The 27147-nt window shown below is 47.7% G+C and overlaps 2 protein-coding genes across 5 annotated transcripts; one reads left to right on the top strand and one right to left on the bottom strand.

Annotated features, from left to right (window-relative positions):
- Positions 1-10667: 10667 nt before the first annotated feature.
- LOC100824796 (tyrosine--tRNA ligase 1, cytoplasmic) lies at positions 10668-19249 on the top strand. 2 transcript variants are annotated; one of them, XM_024460047.1, is made up of 11 exons: positions 10686-11286; positions 11469-11573; positions 11651-11810; positions 12590-12875; positions 12993-13083; positions 14080-14185; positions 14292-14374; positions 14912-15057; positions 15327-15432; positions 18000-18059; positions 18864-19249. In XM_024460047.1, exons 4-11 carry the CDS (start codon positions 12835-12837, stop codon positions 18870-18872), a joined length of 642 nt encoding a protein of 213 aa, XP_024315815.1. In that variant the 5' UTR covers positions 10686-11286; positions 11469-11573; positions 11651-11810; positions 12590-12834; the 3' UTR covers positions 18873-19249. The 2 variants fall into 2 exon arrangements, with proteins under 2 accessions (XP_024315814.1, XP_024315815.1); XM_024460046.1 differs by lacking the exons at positions 14080-14185; positions 14292-14374; positions 14912-15057; ... (1 more) ...; positions 18000-18059; positions 18864-19249 and having other exon boundaries at positions 10668-11286; positions 12993-13058.
- A 4299-nt stretch (positions 19250-23548) lies between these two features.
- LOC100824180 (uncharacterized protein At4g00950) lies at positions 23549-25874 on the bottom strand. 3 transcript variants are annotated; one of them, XR_001405961.2, is made up of 3 exons: positions 24813-25873; positions 24062-24173; positions 23549-23805 (listed from the first exon to the last, which is right to left on the bottom strand). XR_001405961.2 is itself a non-coding variant. In XM_003566723.4 (2 exons), exons 1-2 carry the CDS (start codon positions 25587-25589, stop codon positions 23761-23763), a joined length of 822 nt encoding a protein of 273 aa, XP_003566771.1. In that variant the 5' UTR covers positions 25590-25866; the 3' UTR covers positions 23549-23760. The 3 variants fall into 3 exon arrangements, 1 of the variants encoding a protein (XP_003566771.1); XM_003566723.4 differs by lacking the exon at positions 24062-24173 and having other exon boundaries at positions 24813-25866; XR_002962798.1 differs by having other exon boundaries at positions 23768-23805; positions 24062-25874.
- Between the last annotated feature and the right edge of the window lie 1273 nt (positions 25875-27147).

Below are 27147 nucleotides of genomic sequence, written 5' to 3'. Positions count from 1 at the left end.
TCATGGGGTGGAGCCGAGGGTGGGGATAGGAGGGTTAGGGAGAGGTCGAGTTGGCCTGGTGAGGACGTGAGGTCGGCCGAGCGCGAGGAGGCGGACGTGGGGACTCGCCGAGGAACGAGAGAGATGGGATGCCTTTTTCCCTCACATGTGGGGGTGGGACCGTGGGAGGACTGACGAAAAAACTTTTCATGGAACGGGGTCGTCTAACGAAGAGGGGGACATACATCGAGTACGTCACAGAGGAGGGGTGAATGTAACTGGTTTTAAAATTCTTCGAAATATGAAGACCGAAGATTGACAACAATCACAACACTTCAATTACAAAGATTTTGAACTAAGCAAGTTTTAGAGTTGCAGCGGAAAGAAGAATGTAAAACTAGAGTATAGCAGCAACAACAGAAGTAAGAACAACAACAATATAACTACTTCAACAGATGCAGGAATACAAGAGTGAGGAACGATATCACCAAAACATGAACACACGATTATTTTTTTTCCGAAGTTCAAATTGTTGGCACAATCCTACGTCTCTGTTGAGAGGGCTGAGTCACACAGAACTCGCGGACACACAAGTCCACCCAATCCTCCTGAGTTAAGACTGAAGTCTCGCCCCAGTTACTCGTGGTAGATCTTGAGGTGATCTCTGGACCTTCACAGACTGATTGATGGTGAATCACAAGTTTCGATTGCTCTTCAACACTGACTACTAGCCGTCTAGGTGATGCCAATCGTCAAGAGTAATAAGCTTCAAGTGCTCATCTAGAGAGGGGATCCCATTTTTCACACTCAGTTCAGCTCTAAGGGTACTTCAAAATAGTTTCCTTCGGGATCACCACCGAATCCGTTCGAGATGGGTCAACTTATATAGCCTCGGCCTCGTAGATCTAGCCGTTGTGACCCGCTGGATAAAGTGAGCACTGAAACCCCAGCTCACACTTTATCCTGTTTTCTCACAACGGAAAGATTACGTGATCCAAACACAACGCGACAAAGATTTTCAAACATATTTGAAATCAGAGTGAAGACTTCACGCGGAAGTTTCTGTGAAGCCTGAAATGCTTCATTGTTCACTCCGACGAAAAACACTCACACAAAAATGTGGTTTCGCCTAAGCTGAACATGAAAAATAAGGTTTCACCTAAACCAGCTTCACACTTCAAACCCCCCTTAATAGTACAACGTGTCTATACTCAAATGAAGAAAAAGCTACGGAAATACCTGTGAAGAAAGCTATGCTTCAACGTTTTTTTCCATTCTTCACTGAGTTCTTCATACTTCAAGCCGGTACTTGTACTTTAGGTCGATTCTGGCTAAACCAATTCTTCTGAGGAACTAAAACCTGAAACACTTCGTGTAACTCATTAGTTCCTCAACCATGTTGTCATCATTCATCAAAACCCATATAGGGGCAAGGTTTCCCTTTCAACAATTTAATATATTGGTATGGATATATGTTTTGTTAGAAATGGACGGCAAATTTGTGATGTAACTCCTTGTGTTTTGGATCTTTCGTGTTTTGTTATCTCTCAATACCTTTTTATGAAAAAGAGGTTGAAACCCCCGGCCTCTGCATCAAAATGATGCACACAGACATATTTTATTGAATTATTTACAAGCCTGGCAAAAAAACAATACAACGATCAAAACCCCAAAGCCACCAATCGATACCTACAAGCCTCATGAAGAAGCTGGCCACTATTAGGGCCGAGTGCCCTCACCGCAAGACCACCACCAACATCGAAATGCGCAGGCTGCACTGGGCACAACCGGTCAACCAAATCCACAACTTATGCCGTTTGCACAAGCTTCGGAATCAGCCGTCATCATATTCCGCCAACCCATCTTCAAAAAAGAGATCAAAGCGTTGCAACTTGTCAGACCTGGCATCGACGATGTAGACCAAATGCCATCCACTGTTCCGTCCCACTAGAGCCAACCCCAAAAATGACTCCTCCAAGAGGGAATGTGACGCACACAACACCACCATCATTCGGTCCTCGGAAGGACCTAAGGTTTCCCTCGGAGTTGGTCCGGATGGAGGAGCGAGCACATCACCTCAGCGATGTCTTCAAGAAGATAGTGATACCCACGGGCGTCGCCGCCGTTGGCCTCGGCCACAAGCCAAAGGCAAGGTTTTCACCCGGCATAGCCTCGCAATCCTCCAGGCTGCGCCTCAGCGATGGCCGGGCCACCTAACCATCTCCCCAGCAGCAACAAACGCCCTATGCAGGCCCTGAGGCCCACCATCCCGCTCAGGCAGCAACCAGATCGGGATCCTTGGTTGCCTGAGGGCCGTGGAACCTTGGCGGCAATGAACAGGCACCCCGCACCGGGCCGCTGCAGTAGCAGGGGGCTGTGCCGTTGCACAGCCACATCTAGGGCCGCCGCCGCTGCCAGAGGCCCGGAGGAGAGCCGCCGCCAAGGGAGAGCCGCCCGTGCCGTCAATGCAGATCAGGACGCAGGAAACTGAAAGAGCCCAGCCCAGCCGACGCCGACGCTGTGCGGACTTTGCCCGGTGGCACGTGCCGGCGGCGGCGAACTGGGGTTTCGGGGGGCTGGGTTGGGTCAGGACCCGTACCGTTATCTCTCAATAGTGGAACTCAGCCTAAGCTTGTATCGAAAAAAAAGTAAGATCTCGAATCGGGTGGGTGACATCTAAATTTCTCCATTATTGAATGCCAAATAATATCTAAAAATTGTCAAAAAAAACATAAATCTTTTTTGGCATGGAACCAAACTATGGTATATAAGCTTTGTTAGAAATGGGTGGCAAATTTGTGGTGTAAACTCCATGTGTGTTGGATCTTTTATGTTTTGTTATCTCTCAATGTTGGACCTCAGCCTAAGATCTTTCATGTTTCGTGGCTGCATGTGGAGTGCCTACTGCCTATATGGCGTTTACGTGGCCGGCGTCCTCTCCCGGGTCGGTAGCTGGGACAAAAGTTATCATAGGGGCTGCATCGGAGTTCGATGCGAAAGAGAGCCCGGGAGAAAATTTAATCGCGTTTGTCACTGGTGGGGGTTATGTCGTTGTTAACGACGTGACCAATGACGCTTTGCAGAGCATGAAGGCCTACTGCTTCATGCTTGCGCTTCGTTGCCGGAAGTCCGATACAGACTGTATCGTTCTGCAGAGGAGCAAGGCCATGGCTGATTCTACAGCCAGTAGGCTCATGGACGGCCTCACCCGCATTTGCCACGAGTACAGGGACGTGCTTCCGTTCGCGGAAGAATCGGCTATGAGGAGTAGTCGCCGCCGGCGGAGCACTCGTTCGTGCTTTCACCCACATCCTTGCTCCTCGCCGGTGCCGCCTCCTACGCCCCCTTCGCCTCCGCCGTCTTCGGCGAGGCCGTGAGCTCAAACGCACCAAGGGTTAGTTTTTCTACCGCTTTGTCCCGGCGCCGGCCCCAGAATTCGCAGCAGCCACCCGACTACTGCGACCACCTCTCCCATTCTCGATCGTGCTCGGTCTTCCGATTCTTCTTCTTCTGCCCATCTCCGACCGGCCGCTTCTGCTGCGGTCCATCGCTCCATGGCTTCGTCCCGCGGCCAGGCTTGGGGGTTCCAGTCGCCTTTCGTTCCTGCGGCCCTTCGTCGACGTTCTCGCGCATTCCCTGCCTCCTCTTGGAAAACTCCGGGCGATGTTCTGCTTCAACTCGCGTTGGAAAGCTTTCACTCGCCGGTGTGCTTCCCGCTGGCGGTGAAGTCTACTTGGTGCTGGCCTTCATCGGTCTGGATCCGACAAGTTCATCCGTCCCATCCGCTTGGCCCAGGTATGATCGAGCGCGCCATGAGGTACTGGCTGGGCTCCTCCTTCCAATCCCCATTAGTTCGTTCGCTCGGTTCTCGCATTTTCTCGATCACGGTCGCCAACGATCAGATTGCCAAGTTCATTGTTGCGCTTCAAGGTGTTAGCCATGGCGATCTGCTTCTGAGCTTCCACATGGGACCGCCCCGCCAACAGGTTTTGGATTCAAATTTTGGCTCCTTGTCGTCTTCGGCCTTAGCCCTTGCCCCGCGCCCGTTGGAATCTCTGGCGGATGCTGGCTCCTTGCGGGCATCACCATCTTGTCCGTTCCGTTGTCCTCTGGTGCGTCCTCCGAGGGGGACAGGCTTTCAGCCATTGGCTCGTCCTCGCAGGTTGTCTGTGCCCCCGTGGTCTCCCTGACGGACGCACCACGCGCCTTGCCAGAGCCAGCCAACAGTCGCCTTTTGCCCATGCCCTTGGCTGCTGGGGACACTTGTCTACCGAGGCGGCAAACCGCTACGCTATCCCGCGCCCCTTTTTAGGAAGCTTCGCATGCCCCCTCTCGCCATTGACTTGCTGGCCAAGGGCATCTTGCCTTCGCCACTCGGCCCTGTACCCTGCCTACTGCCCCCGCAGCCCGTCCTTGCTTCGCAGACGCCCCGCCACGCCGCTCCGGTCCAAGCTCGGCCTTCCACGCCCGGGGCCGCCAGTCTGGCCACCATGCCCAGCCCTTGCACAGCCTCCCCAACAGTGGTTGCTTTCTCGGCGCCGCTCGTGAGCTGAAGGTCTTACGCCCAGGTCTTGTACTCCCCTTCTTATACCCCTCGTCGCCTCTTCCACTCCTCACCTGCTCGGCCTCCTCCCACCCTCAGTCTCGCCGGACGTTGCTTCAGTTGCCTTGCCTCCGACCACTCTGTGCAGCACTGCCGCGACCCAGTAAGATGCATGTCCTGCCGGCGTTTCGGTCACCGCAAGGGCTCGTGTAAGCTAACGCTCTCCCATTCGATTTCCCACATCTCTAACTCCTGCTCTCCCTCCTCTGTCCTAGACTCTATGGAGGATTTCATTCCCGTTCCTGCGGCCTCCGTCGAGGTCGACTCCGCCTCTGGCGACCGTGCGGCCAGTCCGGACGGCCTTTTCGTGGACAAGCCCATGGTCTCCGAAGGGTCCTTCTTCGCTGAGGAAGAAGAAGATGAGGAACCAGAGGAACGTGTCCCCGCCACGTCTCCTTCCGACGGGTTCCTGGTGCAGCCCAGACCGGTGCACCCGCAGCCCGCTCCACCGCCTCCCTCGGCTTCTCCCGAGTTCGTCCCGGCTTTCGACTACGCCTCTTCCGAGGAAGAGTTCCTCTCCGATTCCGACTCGGACACGGTGCCCATCTACAACGTCAATGCCTCTCCGCTGACTGTCCGCCCTTCCTGCGTCAACGTCTTCATGCCCCACGTGCTACTCGAACACTTCGACAACTTGGCGTTTGCCCATGTCTATCCCCCAGCCAGGTCCCCCGCCTTTTTCATCCGCCGCGCGCTTGCCCCAACTCCCAACCACTCTGTCCCGTTGCTACGCCCTTCTTGTGGTCTTCGACTCCCACCTTGAGCGTGAGTACTCCATGCTCCACCAGCCTTTCCGTGCCAGGGAACACACCGTACACGCCACGATGACACCGAGAGCCGCTTCCTCTTCGACCGCCTCAACCTCGTTGCCCTCACCATTGATGATTTCCCCCTTGAGCATTGGATGCCCGGCCACATTTTCCACTCGGTTACTCCTTTCGCTAACCCCTATGAGATAAACCCTATTTGCATCACAGGTGTGGACTACTCCGCGGTCCTGATCACTGTCAAGGCGAGGTCCCTCACCGATGTGCCTCACACCCTCGCCGTCTACGGTTTCTCCGGTATGGGCATGCTGGCGAACATCTCCATCATCCACCCCCAGGTGCTCCAGTCCATCCACGACAACCCCTTCCCGCTGCGCTCACCGCCGGACTCGGACTCGGACGGGGAGGACAGCGGCGGCAGCGACGGCCTGGTGCAGCCGCACGGGGCTTCGGGCGACGTGCTTGTTGCTCCTCCGCCGTCGCCTGACTCTCCCAGGGCATGTGTTCCAGCGCCGGCAGCTCTGGACCAGGCTTCGGAGCCTCCCCGGGATCTTATCGTGGAGATGCCTAGGGGGATCACGCAAGTGGCTGTGCCAACCCCCTTCATCCAGTCCTCTCCGCTCCTGACCAGGCCGTCCAACGTCGACATCCAGCTCTTCCCCGGCTTCTACGAAGTCCGCGCCTCCGGGGAGCATGGCGAGCAGGGTCTGTACCGACTGCCCTTGCAGCGGGCCGGCGATCTAGGCATGCTCGTGGCCAACCTAGCGTCCTGCTCTATCAGACACCTTGCCGGAGTCTCCTCGGTGGGGCTGGAAAACGCTCCGTCTCTCTCTGTGGACGTCATCTGCAGGGACCAATCTGCTCTTCCCGCCGAGCCCCTCGTGCTGGGGGTCCTGGACGGGGTGGGCGCGCTGCAGCTGCTCGACAGGCCGCCCCCGCTGCCTTCCGACCCCTCTCCTGTGAGTCGCAGTGCCCGTATTGCCGTAGCGGAGACGCCGACCTACATCACGATCCTAGACAAGGCGGCGGCAAGGAAGAAGGCCAAGCTCGAGGGCGGCTCCTCCTCGGCAGTGGCTACTGCGGCTTCGGTCCTCCCGGAGACCGAACTGCTTCAGCCGGTGGCTGAAGGGCTGGAGCCTCTTCCGCCGCCCGACGTGCAGCTTCTGGCCGCGGCCTGCGGCGTCGACCCCATGGAGCTGACCTAGGTGTCCCCACCTGTTTAGGATGTTAGGCCTCCTAATGTTGTTTAGCACTGCGGGAGCCCGTGTTTTGGGCTTTCCTTTCGGCCACTGTTTGGGCCAGCTTTCCCTCCTTTTAGTTGTTGGGCTTCCCCCTTCGGCCGTTGCCACCTTCGGTGGCAGCCTGTTCTGGCCTAACCCGTTTTTTGTGTGCTTAAGTTTCTATGGTTAGAAAAATCTCAATTGTCTTTTGGATCGTGCGTGGCCTGGGCAGGCCAGCAAAATGCACTGACGTTAAGGCAGCCCTTTCTTCTTCCCCTTCCATTATTTGTCTACAGGAAACGATATTGCCAGACATCTCAATTTTTAAAGCCTCCACCTTTCTCCCTCCTTCCTGCTGGTGCTTCCATTTCCTTCCCTCTCGCGAGGCTTCAGGCGGCATCCTTACCGCTTGGGACGATAGGGAATGGGCCTGCACTTCGGTCTGTCGGGCCAATTTCTCTCTCTTTTGCTCTTTCGAATCTCGGGCTTCCTCCCTGGCATTTTTTATTTCTAATGTTTATGGGCCCTGCGAAGCGACCGACAAGCCCATTTTCTTGGAGGAAATTTCCTCCATTGGCCGTTCACTGGATGGGCCTTGGGCCATTCTCGGAGACTTCAACTTTGTCCTTCGTCCCAACGAGCGTTCGAACGCCAATTTTAACGCCCCTGAAGCCGCTGCCTTCTCCGCCACCATTAACTCGCTTCAGTTGCAGGAGCTTCCTTTGCTCGGTCGAGCTTTCACGTGGTCAAACCAACAGGAGGTGCCCACCTTGGTGCGGCTAGACCGGGCCTTGGTCAACCTTTCGTGGAGCTCAACCTTCCCGGACTCGACCACTTCTTTCATCCCACGTTCCACCTCTGACCACGTTCCTATCATTCTCTCTGCGGCCACGAACGTGCCTAAGCCGTTAATTTTTCGGTTCAACAATCACTGTCTCTCGAGCCTTCCTTTCTGCCAACTGGTTGTCCACATTTGGCACTCCCTCGATCAAAATCGCTGGTCCCCAAGACAGCCTGGTCTTCTTTGCCGGAGACTCAAGCGGGTTAGGGAGATGACTAAGAAGTGGGTTCGGCAAGCCAAATCACCTCACGTTCTGGCTAAGAACTGTCTCACCGTCATCTCCTTTTTGGACAAAATCGAAGAGGGTCGGGCTCTGTCCATCCCTGAATTCTCCCTTCGGGCGGCCGTTAAGCAATCTCTGCATCGCTACAATGCTGCGGTTGCTTCGTACTGGCGGCAGCGGGCCAAGATTAAAGATTGTCAATTAGGGGATGAAAACTCCTCTTATTTCAACATGTGTGCCTCCATGCGGCTTCGTAAAAACCAAATCAAACTTCTGGACATCGATGGTGAGCTCGTCTCGACTCACTCGGCGAAGCAGGGAGCCTTGCGACAATTTTTCTCGGGGATCATTGGTGTTCCAGGCTCCTCCTCCTTTTCCTTCGATCTTATCCAACTAGTGTCCAGCTCTAAGTTTTCTGCCTCTCAAGCCTTGGATCTGGTGAAGCCCTTCTCCATTGCTGAAATTAAGGAATGCCTTCTGTCTATGAATAACAATGCCAGCCCTGGGCCAGATGGCTTTGGGCCGGCTTTTAAAAAACAATTCTGGGATCTTTCCAAGCCGGACCTCTTGGTCCCGTTCCAAAAAAATTTCAACCACTCCGCTGACCTTCGGTGTATCAACAAAGCTTACATTGTTCTTCTGCCTAAGAAACCCAGCGCTTCCTCTCCCGGCCATTTTCGGCCGGTCTCTCTCCAAAATTGTTGCCTCAAAATTATTTCCAAAGCGCTTGCTCTTCACCTCAGGCCGTCTCTCCCCGACCTAGTGCACCTGGATCAGACGGGGTTTCTTCGGGGCCGAAGTATTTCGGAGAACTTTATTTACGCGGCAGACATCGTTCAATCTTGTCACAAACGGAAAGCCTCTGCCATCGCTCTTAAATTAGATTTCAGCAAGGCGTTTGACTCGATCTCTTGGGAGGCCTTGCACCTCATATTAAAAGCGAAAGGCTTCGCCGATAAATGGTGTCGGTGGATCGCCGACCCCAACTCTTCCAGCCAGTCAGCGGTACTTCTTAACGGGGTCCCGAGGCCTTGGATCCAGTGTCGTCGGGGCCTCCGGCAGGGCGATTCCCTCTTCCCCTTCCTCTTCATCATCGTTGCAGATGTGCTTCAACGATTACTTCTCGATGCTTCAACCCAGGGCCATCTGGCCCACCCACTCAACGAATCTCTCCCTTGCCCGATCCTTCAATATGCCGACGACCCTCTCATTATCTTTCGCGCTGACATTGAGCACATCACCAATCTTAAAAATATTCTTTTGGCTTTTTCCGATGCCACCAGCCTAAGCATTAATTTTCTAAAAAGCTCGTTCGTTCCCATCCACGTCGAACCGTCTTTAGCTTCTTCCATGGCTTCCATTCTAGGTTGTGATGTCTCCTCATTCCCTTAGACTTACCTTGGTTTGCCTCTCTCTTCCCACAAGCCCCCCCTTTCCGCCTTTCGCCCTATCATTGACAAGGTTGACCGTCGCCTGGCTGGCTGGAGAGGGAAGATGCTCTCCATCGGTGGTCGGGCAATCTTGGTTAAATCTGCCCTGCGAGCCATGCCTTCTTACGTGATGGGCCCCTTACTCCTCCCTAAGGGCACTCTTCTCGAGCTTGACAAGCGCGCCCGCTCCTTCTTCTGGACGGGCGAGGATCACGCCAATGGAGGTGACTGTAAAGTTGCCTGGGATGAAGTTTGTGCTCCAATGTCAAAAGGGGGATTAGGGTTCCGCTGCCTTCGTACTCACAACATTTGCTTACTCCTCAAGCATCTCGCTAAAGTTCACGCCCCTCAATCTAACCCTTGGTAATCCCGCTTCGCTTCTGTTTATGGGTGAGGGCTGCAACAGGACCTCGGCGACACCTCTGCTCTTGACTCCGCTATTTGGAAGGACCTAGCTTCAGGCCTGGATTTTTTCCGTTTCATAACCAAAGTCACCTTCGGGGACGGCCGGGCTACTGCCTTTTGGCTCGACCTTTGGAATGGGGACGACACTCTCGCTTCTCGTTTCCCCGCCCTATTCTCCCACACCCTCCGACCCAACATCTCGGTCACGGCGGCTATTCCCTTGATTGCCAGCTTAGAGATCTTTCGCCCTAGGCTTACGTCCTACGCGCAACTTGAACTTGGTAACCTTTAGATCTTGTTGGCCTCGGTGATCTTGAATGTGCAGGTACCGGACGTCCGGCTATGCCGATTGGATGGTAAGGCCCTGTCGACCAAATCGGCGTACTCGGCTGCCTTCGCCTTGCGGATGGATGCGCCCCTTGCCCCAGCCATTTGGAGAAACTATGCCACCAACCGGAGCCGGATTTTCCTTTGGCTTGCCCTTCGGAACAGGATCTTCACCAACGACAGGCGTTTCCGCAGGGGGATCACAACCAACGACTTGTGCCCTTTCTGCGATCAATCGGAGACCACATCGCATATGCTGCTACACTGCTTCTCCATCCGTCCGGCTTGGGAGTCACTGCAGGCCTTTCACCCCAACGTGCCGGCTTGCGATTCAATCGCCAACCTCTGGGACGATAACATGAATGACAAGGTGCGGTCTACCGTGCTTATTTCCCTGCTCTGGAATCTTTGGGAGCGTCGGAACGCTATGGTCTTTCGACAGGATGAGGTAGGGATCCACCTTGCGGTGCAACGCTCTTCCGGGCCTCTTGCTGCTCTTCCTTGTCTCGCAAAGCTCTTCTGACGGACTGGGCGTCATGTTGTCCCATCTCGCCACGAGATTGTAATTTTATTTTCTCCTCCACTGCTTGGTTGGTTTTTTATAAAAATGTGGTGCAGGCTGGCTTTTTGCCCGCCGAAGTTCTTTAAAAAAAAAGATTCGGCTATTGTATAGGCGGTGGGGCTCTCTGGTCATACGCGGCTCACAGGGCGGACTGCTCTAACAAGCCACCTGAAGTTACTGGCGGATGAGCTCCTCCGCCTTGCGTTCAGTAACGGAGCGCCGGTGGGTGCTCGCTGGGGCCAGTATTATTTTCTTTCGATGACATTGTAGATATCTATTTTTGTGTAGCGTGTGCGCTGGCCTGATGTGACGTCCTATTAATGTGCAGGGTGACGGTGATCTGTAGCGGGTAACTTGGCGGAGCGATGAATTGCCTCTTCAGCAGCAGAAATCTGCGCAGCAATCCTGGCTTCCTGGTCTCTGGATGGATTTCGGTTAGAACTTCGTTTGTCAGATGTTTCTGTTAACTCGCGAGGTGCACTTTGCTCTCGATGTACCATGTTCGGATGACGTGGTCACGCAACGGAGCTACGAATCCATGCACGACACGGGTGGGCATCGCATCGCAATGCCAACATAAACAACTCCTGAGTCCTGACTGAACATCTCCCGAGTCAGGTTTATATTCCTAAGGCAAACCACGGCGGCTGCTCGAGGTCCACGAAGGCAGGCGCGGAGGCTGCGGCCGCCGGCCGGATTAATCGGCAGCGTCTGGATTTTGCTCTCCCATAATCCCATATGGAGGCAATATTAGCTAGGGTATATGCACTGGTGGCCAATGGATGCAAGCGCCCGATGAATAGGTATTTCCAGGTCTCCGCCTCGCCGGGCCGCTGCTCCACCATGCCACAGCAGCTCCGTCACCTCTGCCTTAGGCCGGAACAATCGGAAAATCCTCCAGAAGGACAGCACCGACAAAATAATAGCGGGTCAGATCTGTCGTCCTGCCTATTTGATTTTTTGCAGATGCAACAATAGGGTTCAGGTTTCCAGTGTGGTTTGTCAAACTCATGTTCCGTAAAAAATTATTTTCTTTTATGGGTTACTCACTATGAGAACTGGAAAAAAGGAGACAATTTTCGGGCCCCTATCTGATTCTTTTTTGCTACAGGCGAGCTCCATCAAGTCCGGCCGACATACCTGAAGAAAACTGGAGCATGCAGCACAATAATATCACCGTGGAGAATTCTGCTGATCCTGCTGTCGACCCTACTAGGTAACCTTGTTAGCTTCTACCTTCGATCTTGGCCTAATATTAATGTTAGCATGCTGATTTGGAGTTTTTATATTCAGAGATACTGTGGAAGGGAGTTTTGGTGACAGAGTTGCAACACTGAAGACCATTGGGTGGGATCGTGTCTGCGAGTATCAGCTAGAGTTACTGCTAAAGAAGAAACCTGCCTGCATTTGCTATGTTTGGTGTGATCCCTTCCCCACGATGAATATATTCCAGGTATTGGAACCCTCTTTTGCTGGTAGAGTTTGTGTATGTTACTTTCTGAATATTTATGGAGTGGTCGACATCAAGTGTATGTAGTGCTGCTAAGGAAGAATGGGGATAGCTTTATGCGGATGCACTCTTTAGTCTGTAACGAATTTAAAAGCAGCAATCTTTGATGCATGAAAATGTTTTTTGGGTTTATCCACTGCATTGCAGCCTGATACAACAATGATGGCTTGAAGTTTGAAAAAAAAGGCCTAAATGTGCAACGGGCTGCAAAACAACACGAAAGAACCACTCATTTTATTTTTCACTCATTCCTTGGATTTAAAGAGATGTCAGAACAATTATATGGGCCAGATGCTCGATTATCTGTCGGTGTACATTAATATATCATCAATCTCATAAGAACAAGAGTCTCCTATTGGACTGGGGTGGGATTTCCCTGAATGATGGATATCAGTTAGATCAAAGTGAAATTTAATGAGCTGTGAATGGATTATTCTTCACTATACACATACCTGATGGTTTGCTTTGACTGCATAAGTTTCTTGTGCTGACGGTACTGTTGGTTAATGAGTTGAGGCAAATGTTAACTATACATGATTTTAGAATTAACTTTCATTTTTGTACTATTAAGTCCGTTCACTTTGTGCGGTTTCAGGTTACTCATTTAGCAGATTTTATTTTCAAATGGCGCCATGCCATTCAAATTACTGCTGACATGCAAATTGTTCAAATCTGTAGTATGATTTTCACTAGTTTTGAATGGACCTGTTCTCATTCTACAGGGGATCATAAAGACAATGTACGTCAATAAGATGGTTAACTCTGGTTGCAAAGTTAAAATCCTAATGGCAGACTGTTTTGCCCAGTTGAACCACCAGATTGGTGGCAATCCCAATAAAATGCGAAATATTGGCTTATACAATATTGAGATGTGGAAAGCAGCTGGCATGGCTTTTGATGGGGTAGAGCTAGTGTGGTTGTCAGATGAAATAAGTCGCCATGCCGACACATACTGGCCACACTTGTCATGGATATTGGAAGGAGAAACACTGTGACTGAATTAGTAAGGTATATTCTTGTTAGGATTATTTGGGTGTTCAATATTTATTTCAGTTGGTAAGATTTGAATATCAAACGGAAGATCATTTGAACATGACTATTGTCTCATTTCTGTTTACTAAGCAGATCTCTTCGAAATAGAGATCCGATGAAAGGATTAACTGCTGATGAGATTATTAAGCCATGCTTGCAGTGTGCAAGCATGTTATTCCAGAAGGTTCTTTTTTCCTCCTTAAAAGTATATCAATCATAGGGTGTTTCTTAACTGCAACCTTTCTCAAATTTGTCTCTAGGGTATGTGTCCATGAGTGTCTAGCTTTGATCACTAATATGTTTATAACTGTTATCCCGCTTCCCCTAAAAAAATATTTATAACTGCTGGGAGTAATGATCAATGCTACACCTTGAAGACTGGAATTTTTAAAGTGCAGGGAGTAAAGTAAGGCGCAACATATTTAGTTAACCTTCATTTATTAAGGTCCAGCGTGCAAGTTGTAATTATTCTTAGCCCTTTGGAAGGAAATTAAGGGTGTGGGTGTACCCCTGGCCGCCCAAGTTCAAGTCCTTTTTAACAAGAATTCGGATGCCTATTTTTTCTTTATCAAAAGCCACCTCGTTTCTCCTAGGTTGGTCTTTATTTTTAGCCCTTTGGACCTTTGGATGCTTTCATTGCGTTGTTAACAATTTTGGGGTTCCATAACAATAAATACTCCAAATATGTATCAAGTAAACCATAATCTTTCTGAATAATAGTAAAAATATGTAGTTTAGGATTTATACTGTGTGTAGAGAAAGTGCTGAGAGCAGAATATTTCATCACAGCATCAGGTTGACTCTAAATAATATGCGTACTGTTCTTTGATGGGAAGGAACGCTTTGGAAGGACAGGCACCAACAATATGTTGCTTGGATTGTCTTTTTATCACAGTTATGAAATTGATGCAAACGTCAACTTGTCGGACCTTATGGTCACCAGATTAAAATACTTTTAGTATACTTACTTCACAACTTACATAGAAATCATGTGAAAACAGAAAGTTGATCTTTGAAACATCTGCGTATTATAGGGTAGGAATATGGTCTATGCAATGTCGAGCAGTGAATAGTGTGTTTGAAAAAGTTCATGTCGGGTTTAATATTTTCACCGTAATCTTACTTTTGAATGACGTTATTTCCCTGCCTTTGTACATATGCCATGAGTTTTGAACTGCAGGTGGACATATGGCTGTTGAGCAAGGATTTGCGTGATGCCGCCTCGTTAGCTTCACGTTACTGTAAGCTTCTAAAAAGAAAGAATCAGCCGGTTGCAGTGTTGCACCGTATCTTTACATGCCCTCTTTAGTTACCGTTTCCTTTATTTTACTGTGGATACACGCTTAATGATCCAATGCATACCCAGACACACATCCTTAACTTGAAGTACAGATATGCCTCCTAGTCTCTTACAATACCCTGAAAGGGAAATAAAGTTGCAGCCAGGGTGGGATATTTGCATGGAAGATAGTGAGGTTTGTGCTCCTTTAATATTTGTGTACCCAGCCCTGCCTTTATAATGCTAACCTTGCCTCTACGTCTCTCTTTTTTCCTTCAACCTAGAGTGCAAATTTGCACTAAAACTAGGTTATCCTGATACCAAGAAAAAGAAGAAGAAGATTATATATGCACCTTTCTGTATACTAACATAAGTTTACATCAAACCTTTTGATACAAGAGTTATGGGGCGTAGAAAGAGTCAAAGGTCCTTGCAGACTTTGTAACTTTTGCTCACCATTAATAGATGAGTACACACTATTGATTCAGAAATGAGTAACAAATAACAATAGCGGACTTTCATTGTTATTTGGAACCGAAGGGGGTGTTATGGATGTGGTTTAACATTTTGAGCAGTTCTGACATGCAATTGTGGTTTTTTAAGCAGTTTGGAATTTTTCTATCTTATATTGTTCACCGTCTAATCTAGTTTTTGGCCATAATTAGTTATTGCATTTGATAGTTTTACAATTGAGTAACAACCAATATTGTTCATTGCCTTCTGTGTATTGCAGGAACTTATCTGTAGAAAAATAGAATACGCTTTCTGCCCTCCAAACGTAGTGAAAGATAATCCATGTTTGGGGTACATAAGATATGTCATCTTACCTTGGTTTGGAAAGTTTGATGTGATTCGAAAGAAGGAGAATGGTGGCAATAAGTAAGATTCTCTGTCAAGTCACTTCTGCCTATTTCCTGGCAAATGCTAATTACACAATTGACCTGTAGAATGTACAGTTGTTTGATCCAGTCTGTACCATCACTACTCAACGAGGCATTTACAACTAAAATACATTCACCAGAGAATCTCAGAATCATGTGCCAAAATGTTTTCCCTTTTGTTAATATATCATGTGCCAGTATGTTTGCCCTGTGGTCAATCTAGGACTGTTAAATAGTACTGTATACTTGTATTCCATTTTTATACAGGACATATCTAAGCATGGAGGAGCTTGCAGCTGATTATGTAAGTGGGTCTCTGCATGCTTCTGATGTGAGGCTGGCCCTTGCAAAGTCATTAAATGAGATATTGCAGGTTACTCGTTTTCTCTCTTTAAATATATATGTCCTGCTTCCATTCATCTTTCTTTCCTCTTCTTGAATTCTTCCATTTACCTTCTCTGCATTAGCTGATGAACATCGCTATTTTGAAATTGATAAATCATCTCACAGATGTTCATTAAGGGGGGAAATATTAATTCAAAGATACGTATTTCAGTCAAGACGCTTATGGTAACACTAGAAAAACTAGATATAGAATGCTTTGAGTAAGAAGTTGTAAGATGAACAAATTCACTGACACCAAAAACTAGGTTACCCATGGACTGATTGTGCCTGGAATCGCATATAGAATGAGCGTGTATATGCGTGCATTAGCAAAGATGTGCTCAACATAGTTGCCCAAACCTGCCTCCTTTCAAAAGGTATTTTCCTACATAATTAGCTGCTATACCCTCCGTTCTTTTTTCATTTGGGACCTACAGTCCCTGCAGGCCAACTATATGTTTAAAAAGCAGATAATTTATATGGAAATTGTATTTGATTGATTGGTCCATAAAGTTATAAAAAGCAGTAGTCAAAGTTACGTCTTGTACACCACAAAAAGTAAAAAAGAAAAAGAAAAAGAGAGAGATCCCCAAAAAAGCTAAGAGGCTATCGATGTTAGTTGACAACTTCACGAGTTTAAACCCATGCATTTGGTTTATCTATATCTTTATCAAACTCACAAGGCAGAGTTAGTTAAATGATGAGAATATCAGCGGAAAATTCACTGGTGACTTTTAGAAATACAACAACTAGTGATAGCTTGCAGCAATGCTGCAGCTAGAGAATGAGCAGGTCTGAAGGAGGAAGCTGAATATTTTGGGGCTGCGATAAGCTGCAGCTGGCTGGGGCTCATGCCTCTTATTTATAGATGGAAGAAGTACATAGCAGCAGTCCTTAGGCTTAATTAACACACAAGACAAAGACTAGACTAGATTTACACTCTAAGTTAGAGAGGAAACTATCATGAAATTATTAGGCAACTACTAGGAAATTGCTATACTAATCACCAGGATTAATGTATCTAACAGTGAGCATGGGTTCCCGTGGCCCTATTATTGAAAATATGATAATTTGACATCTTGCAACTTTCAATTTTTTCATAAAAACTCAGATGTAGCACACATAGGTTACGTAAACATGCAAAAGATCATGTTAAAAATAATCTTTGATATCCAGATTCAAAAAACACAAGTGGCACTTTTGTAGATGATGAAGAAAGCCAGATTGATTATTTTTCCATTTTGTTTCTCGACATTTAGGATGAAAATGTCACAGACATCTTAAGTTTACCGTCTATTTGTGACAAACCTTTGAAACATTGCAACATGCAAAATTCATTAATAGGGATATGGGAACCCCTTGACAGAAAATCTACACTCATTTTCAGCAATGTTCAAACTTAGGCCAACATATGGCAGCTTTGTGTTAATCATGTGATTTTGTGCAATTGGTGAGTGGGCAGAGAATAAAATTTATGAGGTGATTAGAAAGCTACCTTTTGTTTTATGAAATTAGTGGCTGGTTGTTCATTTTTTATGTTTTGAGCTTGGATATGGGTTAATACAAGAACTTATTATTCGATATTTCAGAATACAGACAGTAACAGTAGGTATTGGCCTCTAAGCTGGTTAGCAAAAGTCGGTTCATCGTCACATCAATAGCCTCAGCACTGCTGGTTTCCTTAAATAGTACATATTTCAAATACCTTTATCCCTCTTATGCATTGCTGATTGCTGTCGTGAATTTATACACACTGGTGAGCTGTGTCCTTGGTAACCAAAGCATTTTTGGGGTTAGAAAGACTGCAAGAAAACCTCTTCAGTAACAGATGATTGATGAAAAAAAATACGCATTGAAAGTGGAGTACCCATCTCAACACAGGATCAGGAAAAGGATAACCTCTCCTAAGTAGCTTTTGAGATCAGGGGATTGAGTTGATTCGCAGTGAGAAAGCTTGTAGGACTACTGAAATTGACCATTCGCAACTGTTTCTGACACCACAATTACCTGAAATGATCCTATATGGCCTCATGCTCATTCTGCCCTTCACCAAATGTATATTACCAAACAAAAATGTTTCACTTCTCAAGCCTATGGCTCACTTGTTACATGGGCCACTAACATGCAGTATTCTTCAGTAATCCATGTTAATACTTCTTGTTGAGTTGCTCTGACAAAAAATAAGATGTTATGAATCAGTGCATCTATGTTGTTTAAAAGCATGGACATATTTGTCTTTCTTAGGAGTTGAGTTTGCAAAATATTTGTCTGTCGAGTTAATTTAAAAAAAATCAACTAATGTAATAGTTCTACTCTACTCCCTGCTATACTAATGTAAAGTATATTAAAGAATTATAGCATATCATTTAATGGGGATATATATGGCTATTTTTTGTTATCTTTTTTCTTAGACCCAGTTCTTTCTTGGGTTGTACACCTGGTGGCAGAGATAAATATTATGGAACAGATGTTTTGTGCTTAATTTCCTTTTGTGCGTGCTCTTACTCATAATACTATCCTATTCTAAGTTGCCCTTATTGTTTTTTTGGTTTCAAGCCTGTCCGTGTTGGCTTTAAAAGCAGCAGTGAAGCAAAAGATGCCGTGAAAGCTATGATGGTATAATTTTTATCCACTTTATTGGTTGTTACAGTTTGTACAGGTTGAAACACTGTTCCTTGCTCGATATGTTGTTAAGACAGTTAATTTTCTTGATGCGAGGAGAAATCTTGGGTTCCAATCAGTAACTTGAAAAGTCATATATTTGGAATGGCCTTTTATTTTTCTTCTTTTTCCTCAATGTGGTAATGATCAGTGACTTGTCAGATGAAACTAGTATTATGGCTACAGGTTATCAACTCGATAGCAAAAATTCAACCACAGCTGTACTATACTAAGTTATGCGTGGTGAACTAGCATTTGTTACTGTTTAATGATGCTAAATTGATATTAAGTGAAACTGTGAGGAAGGTCCCTACTTTGGGTTTTCCAGGAGGTAGGGTTACTATGACTGCTGTTGGTGAAGATTTAGAATAAAAGTTCAGCTTGTTGGTAGGTGCCTCTATTCAAATCCCAGATGCATGTAAGTGAATTGAATTTTTGTACTGGCATTGTGACGAATAAAATTGGAACGTGATGTGTTAGGCTAGGGTTAAAATTTGTTGGGTTAGGTTAATGTGATTTGCATTTGTATTTTTAATGGCATTTCAGCATCGTGTTAGTATTATACATCTTGGATGCAAACTTTTGTATTTGTGTGTGAACTGTTCACCACTTCGTCTTGAAATTACATTCATTTCTCGAAACTTTTGTAACTGGAAACTCTGATCAATGCTCTGTGTTTATTTTAGTGATTTCATTTCCGTCACCAATTTGTGAGTTTTGATAGTTTGAAGTCACAACACTCTTTTTTTCTGGTGGCAGGAATGCTAATTTGTAATTGGGGTTCAGATATCCACACTTTGGTCTCAAGAGAAAGTCTAGGGTACCATTCCCTCTGGACTTTTTTTGTTGGCGTTAATGCTAGATAGTGCAAATTTGCACTAATTTTTTTGAAGGAAAGTTGTGTATCGTCAACAAGAAGGAATCCAGATGGCACTTTACCGTATTTGGCCATGTAATAAACAACTGAGAATTTACAATTTTAATTTTATATGAAGATTAATGCCTCGCTCCTGTTGTGAGACTGCTAGAGCCCAGAGGAGGTATCAGATTGCAACATGTAAATTCTAAAAGTTCTCTGGAAATAGTATAGTAGTTTCTACTCCTGGTATCAGAAATAGTAGTGCATATTCTAGGTTAACATGACATGATGGTTTCTTGCCACAGTTCTACTCGCAGAAGTTATGTTTACTTGGACGATCGGTACGCAGAAGTGTACCAAGAACAGGAGGGAGAAAAAAGTCCTTTAGTGAAGGTAACCAGGGTCCAAAACCGCACTGGTTTTTACGGTAACCGGGAAAACCGGTCTGGTCCGGATCGGGTGGTATACCGGTTTTTGAAATTTGAAATTCAAACGAATTTAAATTTTGACGAAATTTGACTGGTTTTCAACCGGTTTTTGTCAAAATCTAGTGTCCTCGGTATCTGCGGCTTCATCGGTGAGAGGAACCAACCCTTAAGGTAACAACAAACAAAAAGAAGGGATAGAACCAGACTCCACGCGGCCGGCAAACTACTGAAATTCAATTTGGAGCTTTGGGAAATTCTGTTGTTGTTTTTTTTCCGGAATATAATCAAATTTTCCCCCTCTATTATCCCCTCTCCCTCGCAGTTGCAGCAGGGCCCCTTCCTCAAAATAGAAGGGTTTTGGTTCCTTGACAAATCTAGTTTTAGTTCACTTGTAGGTAGTGCAGTTAGCCTCGTTTGTTGGCAGAGGCAGGCTTGGGTTCCTGGCCCTCAATTGGGCAGGAAGGAGAAGCCTGGGGAGGCGCGGGGTTGTTTGTGGGATCTAAACTTTTTTGTGATTTAGGTGTTGTGGATGTTGCGTCGATGTTGCTTGAGCAATCTTGTAACTTGACAATTTGCTGCGTCGCGGCCTTCTTTTTTAATGCATGATATACCTACCGAGATATATTCTAGAAAAAAAACAGGTACGTAGTGCCAACGGGCAGCACAACGTCAATGCACTGCACCGCGCAACCGGAGACAAATCAAAAACCAAAACCACTCCTGAATCCGTTGTTGCGACGAAAGGGCCGGCTCAGTTTGAAACAGACATTTATGAGTTTGTTTTACCATCTCCCTCACACGATAAGTACAGGTGGCATTTTAGTTTTTGATTTGTCTCCGGTTCTTCCTCGGCTTCTCGTGATAAGTTTAGGCACTTAGTTTCCTGCTGTCTTGCCTCCTCTCTTACTCCTTTTTTTTACTTCTGTTGTCCTTGAAGCACCACTATCGTGCACCAATTTCGCTTGTCAAACAATTTCATGGCCATTTGCTTTAACCATGTCACTTGTCAGTACCCTCCCTGCTTGCTCCGTTTTCAGTGTTGCAGGACAAATATTCTTTACAGCAATATGTGACACCTTCAATAAACCTAAATATCTAAAAATAGCATGCGTAAATGAACCATAAGCCCCATAGCATCAAGCTAACCAGGGGCACATCCAGGAAAAATAAATAGATTGACATTAAGTGCTGGATTGTGATCCAAATTCCGGGGGCTGGAAGTTTCGGCCCAACTTGTGCCGGAAGTTGGTGCCCCAGGAAAAATAAATAGATTGACAGTAAGTGTTGGATTGTGATCCAAATTCCAGGGGCCGGAAGTTGGGCCAACTTCCGACCATTCCAGGTGTCGGAAGTTCCGGCCCAACTTCCGGCCGAACCTCCGGTTGCTCTCTGTTACTTTTCGGGAAAATACGGAACTTGCTGCGGAACTTTCAGATATTCAAGAATTAGCGAAACTTCCGGCCTCCAACCGGAACTTCCAGTGTGCCCGTTACGGATCTGACTTGCCCTAATGATCCTGCTATATATACCCCTTGTAAGCCGCCGTTTTGGGACGAGTTGAGTTCGTGAAATCTCTCAGGCGTTGTAAACACTCTCATATAGTGAAATTTCGCTGGTTGGCGCCTGTGGTTTTCCTCTCTCGTTGTTTGAGAGGGTTTTCCACGTTAAATCCGTGTGTCCTTGTGCTGTGATTTCTTCTTCGTTCTTCGTTCTTGCTTGTCGCGTTCATAACAATAAGGTGATAGTTAATACGCACAAATCACTATGCATGAATATGTTGCTGCGAAAGTAGTCAACAGAGGGAAGTGTCGCCCTGCAGGGAAATGATTATACAGCAACATTGAGCACCACAAATAAAAGAGAGGTTCACTACATAATACTAACGATGCATATCGATCTTGCTTTACACTTTCAAGCTTCCAAGCAGTTTAGGTAGTTTACAGCAAACAACGCCAAACCTCCTGGTACCACCCACACTATCTACACCCATCGTATTCACCAACCACGTGTACACTCTTTTTTCTTAATCCTCTGCCCATCTGATTAGTACTCCACAGATGGATGGTTGGTCTCAGGTTCCTCTCTCTCTCCTCCGCTTGCTTTCAGTCTCACGCGAATCCACTGCCTCAGCGCCGCCGCCAGCATGGCTGCTGCACCTTGCCGGTCCAACCGCCTGCTGCCCCGCCCTCGTTGGCCGCTGTTTCCTCACACCGCCCCTGCGTGCCTCGGAGCGCTCCGCCGCTGCTGTACCGCTGCTCTGCTTCCTCGTGGACGCCAGACAAAAGAAGCAGGAGCGTGCTGGGAGGCCGAATCCCTCAAGGGTGGCGGCGTTGGTGGAGCGCGTGAAGCTGCAGGTCATGTACAGGGGCATCGCCGACCGGGTACATTCTTCCCCATCGTGGGCTGTGGATTTGGTATTGTTTCGGTTTGTGCATCCCCATCATGGGCCGTGGACAAAGGATTCTGTGCTCTTGATTTTGATTTTGGCTTGCAGTTTCTCTTCGAATTGAGAGGTGCTTGTATTTTGATTGATCCATGAGGTACTTTGATTAATGAGATGATTGATGAGGTACTTAGAAAGGTACTGTGATTGATGAGGTACTGCAATTTTGAGTACCATCATCTACCATGGGTACATGACGAGGTACTGGTTTTCAATAAATGTTTATGTTGTAATTTTGTCTTGGTACATGATGTACATAATTTGATCTGTCCAGGTACCTAAAAACTGTTAAGATACATGTCATGTACCACATGATGTATTTGTATCATAATCTCATGTACACGAGGTACTTAAAAACTGATAAGATACATGTCACGTACAATAATTTGTACTTAAAATATGTTAAGGTACAATACACATACCTTAATGTACTAAATTTGTACTTGTAAACATGTCATGTAGCATAATGTACTTAAAAGTGGAAGAAAGAGAGTAGAGAGAGAGGAGCAAAAGTTGTCAGCCGGTCAGACTTCTAATCCCCCATTAAATTTAAAGTGTGATAAATTAAGAGAAAAAGAGAGAAAAACCAAATATGTGACTACGAAGGGGGGCGTAGGTAGTTGGGGGTGCACCGCCTCCACGTTCAGCAAACAACTTCTAAGGAAAAGCAATACAGCACACAGGGATGCTAGAACTGTGCAATCAGGGACTACATCACCTCCCTACAACTATCTATTACAGCAGACAAGATGTACGCATCCAAAATCTCATGACAACAATCACTGTTTGAAGTTTCTTCAAGTTCTCTTTACATCACGTTATCCTGCGAATCACCGGGAACCACCCGAAAACGCAAACGTGAAACATGGCTCACAAAAAATGAAGACGCCACCGCCACGTAAAACGTCAAAAGCACACACAGAGGCACTTACCCAACACTGTCGCGGCTCCCAAAGGCGAACCACCGTAGAGCGCAAATGGGAGACGCAGGCCGTGCAAAAAGAAGACTCCGTGGCTCCATAAAAAGCGCACACGACAGACACGCCGACAACAACACGGCCACGGTTCACGACGGAGAACCACCTGACAACGCAAACGGAAAACGGGGAGAGCCAACGGTGGCCCACTCTGAACGGTAGACGCCGCGGCCCCGCAAGACAGAAGCACGTACCCAACGGTGGCCCACTCCGAACGGTAGACGACGTCGACTCACCGACGGCAAGGAGAGGCAACCCGCGTGGCACGGGCGGGGCACGCCTCCACGCTACCCTGAAACCGGACCCGTAGAAATCGTCGACCCCGGACCAGCGACCGTGGCAACACGCGAACTAAAAGCAACAGAGCGCCATCTGGCAAAACGCTCAGAAACATCTCCACCCCACCCCCAATATATAGGCGCGCAAGACAACCGAAACATCCTGGGGAGAGAACGCCCCCCGGGCGTAGCACAAACGCAAATTACACGGGGTGATGATGAGGTGGCGTGCCGTGAGGACGAGAAATCCTTCCCCTTTCGGATTGAGAGCTATTCCATTAGAAAGGAACAGTGGCGGAGTCAGTGGGCCAACAGGGCCCTGGCCCCCCTTAAAATCCAGAAATTGCTATTAGGTCCCTGCTTTATTGTATGCTTAGTGGTTGTGTGTTTTAACGTTTTGGCCCCCTGATAATTCTAGTCTTCGTGCTGGCCCTCCTTATAAATTTTTTTTAGGATCCATCCCTGGCAAGGAAGATATATTTCTAGAGCCAAAAGAAAAGGGCAATAGAAACATGCATGTAATCGCGCATACATCACTGCCAGCTTTATTCCGTTAGATGTACACAAGATACTCGAAATTCTTTCAGGCAATGCAGCACTTGCTTTTGTAGCGTCACTTGATTTGTCAGGCACAAGTACTGCGAAGCTCATGCGCGCTTTTCTTCTACTTTTTAGCTCCATGGGTTAATCTGCTTGACGCCCTTGCGGACGCTGGCCTGCCAACAAATACATTTCCACAATTAAATGCCTTGCATATGTTGTGCGCAAATAAAACTTCAGTTAGTTTTAGCCTTTCAGGTCTATATACCCTGGACTTATGGTCTTCTAGATTCTTGAATAGCTATACAAAATTGTCGCTATATTCAGTAACCTTTTCCAGTGGAGCATATGTTATCGAGCCTATTTATTCAACGCCACGCCATGCCACATCAATTTCACAAGACAACTCAATTAAGAATACAGATGGCTTACCGTGGGAGTACATCTGGGGCACTCAGAGTCTGGTTTTTAAGAAAAAATCTTAAATCTCAATCGGCGTATCACAAGAGTCAGATTATTATTTGAGCGCCGTATCCACTTCTCTCTGCATCATCCATTGCAAATCTTAAAGTACAAAGTACATCCGACACCGACCAATCAACTTATCTCTAACTACAATCAAATGACTTAGATATAGTAAAACCGTACAAATTATTACTTCCTCCGTCCCATAATTTTTGTCGAAATATTACATGTATCTCGACGCTTTTCAGAAATAGATACATTCATATTTGGACAAATTTGAGACAGAAATTATGGGACGGAAGAAGTACATACTCAGGAGATAGGAAGTGTAGTTTGAACCAGCAGCACAAATCCTCTGTCGTGTATTACTACACGCTACCGACTATACGTCCGCTCTGAGCCCGAGCGAAGTGTAACAGTAGCTCATGTGGATCATAGAAATTTCGTTCTTTTATTTCATCCGATCCAGTAATTCAGGATGACTACCGTTTTCGCTTTGCTATTTGATGGCAAAACCGTAAATGTGCCACGGGCACGAGATGATCCATGTAACTAATTTGAGGGGGAAAAACCTTGAAAATTTACTTGATCAAATAGGCTGTTTTGTATGCATGCATAAGTATATGAGGTTCAGTTGTAAGCAAAACAGAGCAAGGCATGAAAAACAGAGGAAACGGGGGAGTCTGACAGGGGATGAAACGGGAGACTCAAAACTTACCCAGAGACGCGATGTGGTGATATTGGGAAGGCTGCTGTTCCTCCTGAACCTGGTGATCCTCACCGACCCCTGGGCCGCACCGCCGTCCTCCTCGCCGTCCTCCGACTCCTCCCTTGCATCGGCTTGTTGCCGCCAGTGAGATCTACGGCTTTGGTCATCGAAGAAGTATGACATGGACGAGGACGAGGACGAGGAAGCCGACGACCCCGGCGGCGAACAGCACGACGCGTCGGGAGCGTCGTGATCGTGGCCGCCTTTCTTGGACTTGGAGGCAGCCGCAGCCTTCCGCCAAGAAAGCAGCCGGCTCGCCGCGCTCTCGCTCCTCCTCAGCGGCCTCGGCCTCGGCGGCTTCGTCTTGCCGCCCAAGTACGGGCCGTGCAGCACCGTGCTGGGGGACGAAACAACCGAGTACTCAGCCGCCGTCTGGAGCCGCGGGGGCAGCTTCAGAGGCACGGCGGCCCCGCCCTCGTGGTCACGGACAAGCGCTGGGCTCGCGGCGGCAGCGGAAGGGAAGACCAGCTGAGGAGCCGGTCTTCGCAGCTTGGGCTTCCCGGGCGCGTCCTCCCAGAGGAAGGGCACCGTGACCCGCGACCGGAGCGGCGGCGTGGACGGGCGCCTCGGGCTCGGGGAGCAGTCGACGCCCATCACCTTGCTCGTCGCCGTCGTATTACGCGGCCGCGTGCGGACAAGGAAGAGCGCAGGCGCCGGCGCCGGCGGCAGGGACGATGGTGGCGCCTTCGTCTTCCCGCTCCTCGTCATAGCTTCCTCCGTCCCCATATGTCCTCTCTCGCCCGCGCTTCAAATGTTTCTTCTTCTAGCTGTAGTAGTACGACGACGACGCTCTGTTTGTATCGTTCGTGCCGTAGCTAGAGGATACTATAAAGCTTCACACGAGGAAGCGAGTGAAGTGCCCAGAGCCCAAGACCAAGATGTGTGCCTGCGTCCACTAGACTAAACGCGGGCCGGCGCGTCCTGGGACGTGACGCTGATAAATGGCAAGTCGTGACCTGACGCACGCATGCATGTAAGGGGAATCAATTCGGGGCATGTGGACGACGGACTCTAGCTAGCCCGCGGCGCATGGGCATGGGAATCGATGTAGCCGAGCGACGTCCACTGGGAGCGCAGCGGAGGCCTTGAAGTTTTCAGCGAGAGACAGAGACAGTGGCAGCATGGCCGGCCGGCCGCCAGCGCCCGATCGAGACGCGCACGACCCAGCCCAGCAGCGTGCTGTGCTGCCCGTTGTGCCGGTGCTATCATTCTCAGCCTCACGTAACGTACGCCACATGCAGCGCTCCTTCACCACCGGCCTGCCGATCGATCGGTTCGTACCAAGTTACCAACTGCTCCCGCTCTCGCCGCGAGTCGTCGTCCCCATGAATTGCTCCGCCCACTTTTTAATCCAACTAATGAAGCGCCTTTTGGAGAAATTTTGCGCCCCGGGATGACGTGCACGGGCGCCTGTTTTTCTCCGACCTCTCAAAAATTCTGCGAGCCTTCGCTTTCATCCGTTTTTCATTAGCCAGGATGACTCATTCTCTGATCTGTTCGTTGCCGTTGCCTAAACGTCCGGGCAGATATGCATGCCCACTAGTTTACCACTACCAGAGGAGGGTAGTAAAACTCGATTTCCACCAAAGTGTCTTGCGCGGAGAGGTAGATTGATATCATGAGGGTTTGTCGTTTTCGCACAACAAAGTGACAAACCCTCTTCTTCTTTCTCTCACAAACACCTATAAAAGATATGGTCGTGCACGCACGCAACACCTATAAAAGATAGAATCATGAAACTTCAAGATTAGTTAGGTCCGGGCTGCGTTTTGCTACGGGATCCCACATATGTCTTGCTCCTATACCAACTCTCAAATCTCAGATTAAATTTTGAGTAAATTTTTTGAACTCACAAGGTCCCTATTGGCGTAGAAGCATAACGTTGCAGCGCATTGCACAACTATGCCTAGTTTTTACCTAGGAAAAAACTATGCCTAATTGACCATTTGTGTTATATTGTGAGGAATTGTCACTCAATTTTGATCTTTTTTTTTGGTCCGCCTACCGCTCAGTTGATTGAGAAACACAAATTCTCAGTCGACCGATCATGTGCATCCAAAATCGTACGGTCAAGAAAGCGTCGACTGAGAAAAACACAATCTCAAAGATGATTGTACGGTCGAGAATGCATCCACTGAGAAAAACACAATCTCAAGAGACTGAGCCCAAGCAAAATCGTTTTTTTGTTACCAAGACTCACTTTTGATCTTCGCTAGACGAGTGCCTTCAGTTTTTCAATAAGCTGAGGAACTCAAGGCTCAAGCCCCCATAGCTATGCCAATTG

This window comes from Brachypodium distachyon, chromosome 2 (genome assembly GCF_000005505.3).
Source record: "Brachypodium distachyon strain Bd21 chromosome 2, Brachypodium_distachyon_v3.0, whole genome shotgun sequence".
Taxonomy (NCBI): Eukaryota; Viridiplantae; Streptophyta; class Magnoliopsida; order Poales; family Poaceae; genus Brachypodium; species Brachypodium distachyon.
The sequence above is the reverse complement of the archived record's forward strand: the minus strand, read 5'-3'. Positions and strand labels throughout refer to the sequence as shown.

Bases quoted from the DNA above. Each gene is read 5' to 3' on its own strand.
- LOC100824180 (XM_003566723.4), bottom strand. From the start codon at position 25,589: ATGGGGACGGAGGAAGCTATGACGAGGAGCGGGAAGACGAAGGCGCCA. The intron at 23,806-24,812 runs GTAAGTTTTGAG...ATTTGTTGGCAG, and splicing joins TCACCACATCGCGTCTCTGG to GCCAGCGTCCGCAAGGGCGT.
- LOC100824796 (XM_024460046.1), top strand. From the start codon at position 11,096: ATGGAGGCAATATTAGCTAGGGTATATGCACTGGTGGCCAATGGATGC. The intron at 11,574-11,650 runs GTAACCTTGTTA...TTTTATATTCAG, and splicing joins CCTGCTGTCGACCCTACTAG to AGATACTGTGGAAGGGAGTT. The intron at 11,811-12,589 runs GTATTGGAACCC...CTCATTCTACAG, and splicing joins CCACGATGAATATATTCCAG to GGGATCATAAAGACAATGTA.